Below are 10527 nucleotides of genomic sequence, written 5' to 3' on the forward strand. Positions count from 1 at the left end.
TTCCAACAAGACGTGGCGGGCGAGAATTAGAGGGTGCCTTGGGCCGGCCTGACACGGAGCGAGGGACCTTAAGGAGCACACGGCCCTCCGCGAGGACCCCGCCGTGACAACCATGATCAAATATTTTATTTCTGAATCTGTAATAAAGCTTTAACTTTCACAGTCATTACATTTTGAACAACAACCATTAATGTGAATGTTTTTGTATTATTGCTTTCTAGTCCAGACATATTAATATACACAATATTGAAAAATACTTTGAAATAATGACCATTATATATTTTAAATATTCAGAAAAAATATAAAAATAATATATTTCCCTGCCCAGTTTGGGAAGGTCTGTGTTAAGAAAACAAGTGTGACCCCTTCCCCTGTTCATTTGTCAGGAAACTTGTGAGCTGCTTTTGAAGAACAGCATACATATGTTTAAAAAAAAAAAAAAAAAAAAAAGCGGGGGGGGGGGGGGGGAAGAAGCTCTCAAGTGCTTTGGATCAGGCTTTTAAACAAACCATGTATAAATCCTCAGCATGCTCAAGGAATTTTAAGAGCAGAGGCTTAAGGCAGTGAACCCAGACAGTCTCGGTGTTATGCTTCACTGCACTGAAAGCAGAAAATTAAATGCACTTAATTTAATGGTGCTGTACATATGTATTTATCTTTCTAAAAGGTTTCTTTGTGGGATATTCTTCACAGCTGTATATTATCTATTACAAGGTATAATTGTTTACAGCAATTAAACTGTCCTGGCTAGAGCCCCGGACCTGCAAAAGGGTTAAGATAGGCCCAAGAGTCTACCCACAAGGATCCTTTTGCAGAGTCACGGGGCCTAGAATAGACTTCTCTATTCTTTTTAAGAAGAATTAAAAAAGGCTTCAGATTAAAGCCTTTGTGACTTTGTCAGCTCTTCTTGTCTTGAAGAGCCAGTGACCCAAATCATAGCCCCAAATCCATTCGCACAGAATGCAAATCACCTGTTTGGTGTGGATGTGGGGCTAAGCTGCTGCTTGTGTATCACTTACTACTCCCCCTCTGGATAAACTACTAGAGAATTCATCTAGTATAGAGGTGCAGATCCCCGTGACCTCTCACAGGTTGCCAAAGATCTTCCAGAATTGGGGAGAGTGCTACAACCTTTTCCATGGGCTGGTAAACTCCAATCACCACAGCAGCTTGTTGGGGGTGTCTCCCCATAGCACAAACCTTCTCTCCCAGGACTCCAATCTTTGCTGTATTTAGTGGAGGTAAATACTGTCTTTTCTCACATACAACATGTCTTTTCCCTCAAAAAACAAGCTGCTGGAAATTGGAGCGTTCATTATATGCAAGAAATACAGTAAGAGCAGGTCTGGCCTTTCACCGGATGAAACAGAAAATCTACAGCACTTCAGAGGGAGAAAACAATGAGTAGGCTTGGCTTCCAGTTGCTGCAACTCAGTTACTTACTACAAGGAAAATCTCTTTTTTTCTTAATTCTTGCCTTTCAAAAGCAAGGTGTGTATTATATTCTGGGGCATGTTGTATGTGAAAAATATGTTATTATCTGCTGAGAGTCCAGCTAAAACAGAGGTGAAGTACTGAGTACCAGAAATCCATTTTTTTTGTTTAGGCTGCGAGGGGAATGACTTTTTGCAGCAAAAAGTACTTTTCTAATATAAACTACCCTATCTATAATTCTCATTTTAGGGATCTCCCCTCAAAGATCATTTTCTAGCATTTTATATCTAGGCATAGAAAAAGCTGGTTTGTAGTAGATAATTAAAATGTAATTGCATTGCATCTGATCCTAAATGTAGTTGATGTATTGCCTAAATTTTACATTTTACCTTCAAGGAATGACATACCCGCTTAGTACTGTAGCCATATAAAGACCCAGTTTGCGAAAGATTTCCCAGTCCTCAACTTCTATGATCTTCCCAGCAATCAAAAAGAGAATGCCAAATGGCATATACCTAGGAGGCAAAAAACAATTCAGTTATAAAACCAATCCTCTTGTAGTGCTGAAATGTTGCACAGATTTTGCTAAGAAATAATTTCTTGCATAACAAAATTATTTTTTTTTCTGTAATTTCGAAAAGCTATTTTCATCACTTTAGAAAAATAATTTGGGATAATAATTCTTAACAGAATAGTCAATTTAGGAAAGGCTATGCTAGAAGTTATTTGAATAATCTTTCAGGTTTTTGTATACTTAAGTGTTGGAATAAAATTAGCAGAAACATAGAACAACTATATTAACAGAGCTTGGAGAGGTGAGAAAGGGTGTGCACACACTGTTCCAATCTTGCTAATGATTCTGCATGTGCATAACTTTGTTTGCATATGTAAGTATTTGCAAAAGTAGGATTCGTCCTTGTCCCACAGGGAGATGTGGATGGGAGAGCAGAACTGTAAGCTTTGCTGGGATCACTTTAGGCATTTTCAAATAGCAGGACAATGCACTAATTTTTGCATTGTAGAACAGAGTATAGAACTTGGTATAGTATACAAAGCTGGATGCAGGGTAGGGCCCAGAGATTCCTAATGAACATTGTCCTGGCAAGAAGTGGCCAGTGGTGTCCCGCGGGGGTTGGTGCTTGGTCCAATACTTTTCAGCATCTTTATCAATGATTTGGCCAGTGAGCTCTTCACCCCCACATCCAAGTTCATGGATGACACCAAATTATGGGGAAGCATGGTCACACTTGAAGATAGGCTACAGATGCAGGCAGATCTAGACAGGCTGGCAAACTGAGCGAGTCGGAACCAGATGAAGTTCATCACTGAGAAATGTAAAGTGCTCCACCTGGCTTGGGCGAATGGTGCCACCAGTACCAGTCAGCAACCGGGCGGGGTGGGGCTCCCCCCATGGCCAATCTCACCAATGGGATGGGGGGATCCCCCTTGGGCTGACTGCTCCCACTCCTTGGCCGGTGCTCGCAGGTGGAGCACCTGTGCTCCCACTGGCCCCCCTCGCTCATCGCCTGAGCGGCAAGCGCAGCCAGTCAGGGGGTGCACCGGCGCCTAGATCTCTTCAGCCTTCGCAAGAGAAGGCTGAGAGGTGATCTTGTGGCTGCCTATAAATTCATCAGAGGAGGGCAGCAGGGAATAGGAAATGCTCTATTTTCTAGGGCACCTTGTGGAGTAACTAGGAACAATGGCCACAGATTGACAGAGAGCAGATGTAGGTTGGACATTAGAAAGAACTTCTTCACAGTAAGGGTTGCCAGAATCTGGAATGGGCTTCCAAGGGAGGTGGTGCTCTCCCCTACCCTGGGGGTCTTCAAGAGGAGACTGGACAATCACCTAGCTGGGGTCATCTGCACCCAGCACTCTTTCATGCCCAGGCCAGGGGAGGTCCTTTCCAACCCTAACATCTATGAATCTATGAAACTGTTCACCAGGGCACCCTTGGAGAAAACTAGGAGTAATGGGTACAAACTCCTGGAAGACTGTTTCAGGCTCAACATTAAGAAGAAATTCTTCACAGTTAGTGTCCAGTTTGTGGAATAAGCTCCCTCCAGAGGTGGTGCAATCGCCTGCCCTTGAAATCTTCAAGAGGAGACTGGACAGTCACCTTGCTGGGGTCAGCTGACCCCAGCTGTCTTTCCTGCCTGATGCAGGGTGCTGGACCTGATGATCTTCCAATGTCCCTTCCAGCCTTACAGTCTATGAACTCCCCTTAAATTAAGACAAATGCTTTGGAGCCATACTGTTTCAGAGTATGCTCTATTGAGATCTTGCAATCAGAGTCTAATCCTACAAACACTTAGGTAGGTGTGGTGCATGTTGCTGTGAGAGAGCCTATTCAACTAACAGCAGTAAACAACATACTGGGGTTTTACCTACACACATGCTTTGCTGCAGTTGACTAATTAGCTTTGCAGTAAAGTGTGACAGTCTACATGTGCACTGGTATTAGGGTGCAGTAAATTAACTCCACCATAGGATAATACTTGTCCTATGGTGGAGTAATTTATGCCACCACAACACGCGTGTAGATGGTGACTGGGGCTCTCTGAGGCATGAGGGTGCTATAGTGTGGGGGCTGCCTTCTGGCTAGTAGGCCGAGGCAAATCAGGAAGTATTTGATTTAGATTTGGATTTGGCTGATTTGGAGGACAGTGATTTGGTCAAATCAGCTTCGGAAGATTAGGTGCTGATTCAGAGAGGTTCAGCGATTCAGATCGGCCAGGGGCAGGCAGGTGCACAGCTGAGCAGCTGTAGGTTTTTCCATGGCTCCTCTGGGTGTGCCTGCCTCTCTCTGGGCAGGGTGATCCATGGGAGAAGGCCCCATGGCTGACCTGCCCTTCCCCATCTGCTGCCCGGCCCAGCCTCCTGGCCCTGCTGAGCTGTGCTGCACCAGTAGGATGCAACAGGTGTGGCACAGGTGCCAAGCAGCAGTGGCAGTCCCCGCTGCTTCCCACTGCCCTGCGGAGGGGCTCTGCCACAAGTGCCCAGAGGCCTCAATCATCACTCCTACAGCTGGTGAGTATGAGGCTTTTTTTTTTTTTTTTTTTAAGTGCCAGAAGCCTGGGCCTGAGCCAGAACAGCCATGGGGACTTCTCCTGTGGCTCCTCTGGCTGTGCCTGCCTCTACCCCGGTGGGAGGATCTGCGGGGACTATGCCCTGCTGCTGCTTGTCCAGTCCATGCGGGGAGGGGCGCAATGCAGGCGTGGCTTACTCCGCAGCAGGGCAGAGTCCCTGCTCCCAGTGCTGCCGCACCTGCATCAGTGCTGGGAGCGCGGGCTTTGCCCTGCTGCCACTTGCTCCCTTCCACCTGGGGCAAGCCACGCCCATATCCCGCCCCCACCCTTGTATGACCTGGTCTCAAGGCTTCTAACCATGCACGTTGCCCTCCTTTGGACTCTCTCAAGCTTCTCCACATCCTTCCTGAAGTGCGGCGCCCAGAACTGGATATAGAACTCCAGCTGCGGTATCACCAAGGCTGAGTAGAGCAGGAGGATGACATCCTTAGCCGTGCTTGATATGCCTCGGTAGATGCATGCCAGGGTTTGATTAGCTCTGCCAGCTACGGCATCACATCGGTGACTCATATTCATTTTGTTGTCTATCATGGCACCCAAGTCTTGTTCAGATGTAGTGCTAACAAGCGTAGCACTGCTGAGACTGTAAGTGTGTTGTGGATTATTTCTCCCCGGATGGAGCACTTTACATTTCTCTGTATTAAACGACATCAGGTTGAGGTCTGCCCACCTCATGAGTCTGTCCAGGTTAGCCTGTATTGCCAGCCTGTCTTTGAGTGTGACTATACTCCCCCGTAGTTTGGTGTCATTAAGCAAACTTTGCTAGTTCACTTTTAATACCTGAATCCAAATAGTTGATGAACGTGTTGAAAAGCACTGGTCCAGGTACTGAACCCTGAGGGATGCCACTGGTCACCCTTCACCATGGCCCAGTTCTGTTAATTAATACTCTCTGTGTCCTACCACAGAGCCAGTTACCTACCGCCAGACCGTAAAGTAGTCGAGGTTGCATTTTCCCAATTTTTTCATGAGGACTTTGTGGGAGACCAGGTCAAAGGCTTTTTTGAAGTCCAGGTATATGACATCAACCTAATTTCTCCCATCCAGGTGGCGAGTAACCTGATCATAGAAGGAAATGAGGTTGGTTTGGCATGACCTGCCCATAATGAAGCCATGTTGGCTATCCTTCAGAATATTGCCTTCTGCTAGCCTGTCTGTAATGGATTCTTTTATAATTTTCTCCAGGATTTTACCAGGGATTGAGGTCAAACCGATTTTACCTAGGTCTTCACAGGCAAGGTCAGCTCCTAGACTACTGCACTGGGCAGCACACTTTGGGGAGACAATGAGCAGTCATCAGTGGTGAAAGAGTAGATGCAAGGCATCTGAGGGTGCTGAGGAAGTTGGTTGATGTGACTGTAGAGCTGCCACAAGTTTTTAGAGATAATGGCCAGCAATCGGGGGAGGTCCTGGATGACTGGAAAAGGGCAAATACAGTGTCCATCTTTAAGAAAAGGAAGAAGAAGGATCCAGGGAACTGCAGATCAGTCAGCCTCACCTCAATCCCTGGAAAAATCATGGAACAGGTCCTCAAGGAATCCATTTCTAAGCACTTGAAGAAGAAAGTGATCAGGAACAGTTGGCATGGGTTTACCAAGGGCAAGTCATGCCTGACTGACCTGATTGCCTTCTATGACGAGACAATTTGCTCTCGCTGACTCCCCACACAGTGGATGCGGGGTAAGCAGTGGACGTGACATGCTTTGACTTTAGCAAGGCTTTTGATATGCTCTCCTACAGCATTCTTGCAAGCAAGTTAAGGAAGTGCAGGTTGGGTGAATGGACTGTAAGGTGGACAGAAAGCTAGCTCGATCATCGGGCTCAACGGGTAGTGATCAATGGCTTGATGTATAGTTGGCAGCCAGTATCAAGTGGAGTGCCCCAGTGGTCGGTCCTGGGGCCAGTTTTGTTCAATATCTTCATTAATGATCTGGAAGATGGGATGGAGTGTACCCTCAGCCAGGTTCTGGATGACACCAAGCTGTGGGGAGTAGATACGCTGGAGGGTAGGGCTAGATCCAGAGTAACCTAGACAAATTGAAGGATTGGGCCAAAAGAAATCTCATGAGGTTTAATAAGGACAGAAGAATCACATGTGCTGTTGCAGATTTGAGACCAACTGGCTAAGCAGCAGTTCTGCAGAAAAGGACCGGGGGGGTTACTGTGGACAATAAGCTGAACATGAGTTAACAGTGTGCCCTTGTTACCAAGTAGGCTAACAGCCTACAGGGCTGCATTAGTAGGAGTGTTGCCAGTAGATCGAGGGAAGTGATTCTTCCCCGCTATACAGCACTGGTGAGGCCACATCTGGATACTGTGTTCAGTTTTGGGCCCCTGCTACAGAAAGGATGTAGACAAGTTGGAGACAGTCCAGCAGAGGGCAACAAAAATGGTATGAGGGCTGGGGCACATGACTTACGAGGAGAGGCTGAGGGCACTCGGCTTATTTAGTTTCCAGAAAAGAAGACTGAGGGGGGATTTAATAGCAGCTTTGAACTACCTGAAGGGTGATTCCAAAGAGGATGGAGCTTGACTGTTCTTAGTGGTGGCAGATGCCAGAATAAGGATCAGTGGTCTCAAGTTGCAGCAGGGGAAGATACTAGGTTAGAGATTAGGAAAAACTTTCTCACTAGGAGAGTGGTGAAGCACTGGAACGGGTTACCCAAAAAGGTGATAGAATCTCCATCCTTGGAGGTTTTTAAGGCTCAGCTTGACAAAGTCCTGGCTAGGATGATCTATTTTGAGCAGGGATTGGACTAGACCAGTGCTTCTCAAAGTGGTGGTCCGCAGACTGGTGCCAGTCCGTGAGCCACCAGTTGCTGGTCCGCAGCAAGTTGCCAGGAAAGAAAGAAATATATTTTCAGAAGTATAACATTGACAAGCAAGCATGTCATAACGCTACAGTTTGTACATTCCAACACTCCAGGTGATGTCACGTCGTGCGAGGTGAGGAAAGAGAAAGAAACAGCTGGTCACGCATTTGTGTAGCGCTGTTACACGCAGTTGCTGCCACCGGCTGAACTGGGCACTGGTCCCTGGCCCACTGGAAAAAAAATTGCCGGTCCGCCACATCAGATAGTTTGAGAAGCACTGGACTAGATGACCTCCTGTGGTCCCTTCCAACCCTTTAAATGACTGGAATGAGACCCTCAAATTCCAAAATCCCCAGGAGAGTCTAATTCTGTAGGGAGGACTTTTCTACCAGCTTTAGAAGAGAAGTAGTTTGTTGTAAGGAACAATATAAAAGAAAATGCACAGTGTGAGCATGTTCCTTCTGAAATCAGTGGCAAAACTTGCTGAAAGTGGGAAGAAGGAAATACCAGACTATCCTTGTACTCACCACATGATTATCTGGACTATTCTCATTGTAGCTTCATTGAGTGCATTGAAAAAGTCCACCAGAATTTGTCCCTTTTCTCCCATTTTCCCAATAACAATTCCAAAGACGAGACAAAAGACAATCAAGCCCAGGACATTGATGCCATCGGAATACATGCCCACTATTTTGAATTCTTTGGTTTTGTTCTGTAGATTCAGAAAAATATGTTACTAAACAGGGACAGGGTAATTAGTTTGCCAGTCCTAAAATGAAAACACGTTTAACTTTTTTTAGTAACAAGAGTCACTTTCTCAGCCATTCAGTTCTCATATTTGCAGTTGGAACTGGAAGGTTTAATGTCACTTTAAAATGCCTTCATGAGCCTTGTTTTTTAAAGCTCTTAGGACCTCTTACACCTTGCTCTAGGTGGCAGTGGTCTCAACGCTGTTCTAATTCATGATCTGCTTCTCAGGTCTCCTTTACCTGTGCAGGTAAAGGTATAATGAGATCTAATGTGTAATTTATACAATCATGTTTCCTGCCATACATACATACATGGCAAGAGGCGCGACTGTGGGATCATGCATTAAATCTCATCCCAATCCTGGGCTCCCCATGTACCAACAAGAAGCAAGCTCCTGTACCTGGGAATGCCAGGCACGCCACTTGAGGGGCTCCCAGCTGCAGTGCATGAAACCCCTGGGACAGGAGGATTGCCACTGGTGATTTCTCCACTCTGGGGGTTTCACACACCAACGGGACTGGGAGATCGCTGCCACAGCAATCCTTCTGCCCCAGGGGTTTGCCAGGTGGCATGCTGTGGGGACCCACCATCTGCAGCTGTGGGAAGGGCTGATAGTCTCCAGCAGTTGTGGGGGAGAGCCTACTACATGTGCAAATTAAAGCTTGATAACAACAAGTCATACAGTTAGTACATATTTTTTAGGTCTAACTTTACAGCTGGTGGAGCTTTCTATTGTGTGATAAGCACTTTATGTGCATATCTGGTCTTAAGATAACTGTGGAATTAACCAGTTAATTGTGCGATACCTATTACATGTATAAGGGGTTTTAGTGCCTTATGAATCACAGAATATAGCGTATTAACTCTAGCTACACCTTCAACATGCCTGTGATGCACAATGGGGAATAAGAGCAAAATCCTTAAACCAGCTCAATGCCAGCCATGAAGGTCCTTTGCTAAGATTATTGTATCTAGATTGCCATAAAGAGACCTAGTATAGCAGGTAATCAGGTTCAGGACATTCAATTTTGCTCTCAGTTACATGTACATAATTCAACTGAAGTCAGTAGAGCTACATACTTGATGGCAGAATCTGATACACAATTTTTCAGTGAAAGACTTAAACTGCTTTGGTTCAACTTTCTCTAGATGTCAGGTGCAGTATAAATGTATGAGAGAAAAATGTAAATATAATATTTACGGGGCAGTGGAGATTCTCTACTACCTTCAGTTTCAAGTTTAAGTTACTGTCCTTTCATTTAGGCTAATGTCCCCTTGCTCTTATATTATGAGGCAATATTAAAAACAAGTGTAAAATCAATATTCATTATACTGCATTGCTCATAATTTGTGTCCATCTATTAAATCCCTTCTTACTCTTCTCCCCTCTAAACTAATCTCAGTCTGCAAGCTGTCATCCAGTGTAAGTCTTTGCATAATTCTAATCAGATTGGTTAAAAGTCTATTTTGCTTTTTCAGTCTTTATTTTATTTATCTTGAGGAGCAGCAGTCAACATTTAACACATGCTATCAGCTAATATGCTGTCAAATTTTCATATAATTTTCTACTCCTTTATTTTTGTAATACCTACTAGTATTTTAATTGTTTTTTTAACCTCTTCTGCACATGGGATATGCATATTCAGACAAACTTCCTATAACAACTCTATTTCCTTAAGCCATTCAGCACGTTTACAGTTCACTAGCACGTATGGAACTTTGGGTTATTTGCATGTCATTTTTTATTTGTCCTGTTGTTTTCCCACGAAATCCTCCAGGTTTCTTATATTTAGCTAGTGTTTCTAGCAGTCCTTCATTTTTTCTAACTTAAATAGTTTTGTAACTTGGATTAAAATTTATCAATTTGCTTCCTTTATTAGCCATTTGTTATCAGTTTAATCATTTACTGATATTTTGAACACACATTTTTGTTTACAGTTTCTCTCCGGTTCTAATATCTGTATTTTTTAAAAATAAAATAAACAATAAAAACCATACCTTGGAAACCTCTGTTGTCATGACAACTGTAAAAGGTTCTTCTGTAACCATGGAGCCATTTTTTTCCAATTCGTTTGTAAGTTTTACTTCTTCACGTTTGGTTTTATACTAAAATATTAGGGAGAAGGGGTAGGAAATGATGCATTTTATTTGGAAATAATAAGCAAGTGAGAAATGAAAAATGGCAGATCTACCCAGTAAAACAGGAAAAGATGCACAGTTCAGACATCTGTAAGATTTTTAGCCAGAAATAATGTACATATGTAGAGTTTTCAAATGAATTTGAGTCACTGGTTTTTCTTTACATCAAGCACTCATGTCCGTGTAGGAAGGTGGAAAGTCTGCTCTGAAAGTTTCTGGTTACTGCATGCAATGTCTGTAGTTCCATGGGGGATGGAGCCGAATGGGTGCAACTAGCAGAGGGGACTTCCAAATTCAGCAGG

At 44.3% G+C, this 10527-nt stretch overlaps 1 protein-coding gene across 1 annotated transcript in view; it reads right to left on the reverse strand.

The window, feature by feature from the left end:
• Positions 1-10527, reverse strand: part of SLC1A1 (solute carrier family 1 member 1) — a 75991-nt gene that overhangs the window by 18608 nt on the left and 46856 nt on the right. Inside the window, exons 6-8 of the mRNA XM_006025416.3 lie at positions 10085-10192; positions 7864-8048; positions 1842-1949 (exon numbers count right to left, since the gene is read on the reverse strand). Coding sequence (XP_006025478.1) covers positions 1842-1949; positions 7864-8048; positions 10085-10192 — 401 coding nt within the window. The remainder of the gene's footprint in view (positions 1-1841; positions 1950-7863; positions 8049-10084; positions 10193-10527) is intronic.

Source organism: Alligator sinensis, unplaced genomic scaffold (genome assembly GCF_000455745.1).
Source record: "Alligator sinensis unplaced genomic scaffold, ASM45574v1 scaffold392_2, whole genome shotgun sequence".
NCBI classification, from domain to species: domain Eukaryota; kingdom Metazoa; phylum Chordata; order Crocodylia; family Alligatoridae; genus Alligator; species Alligator sinensis.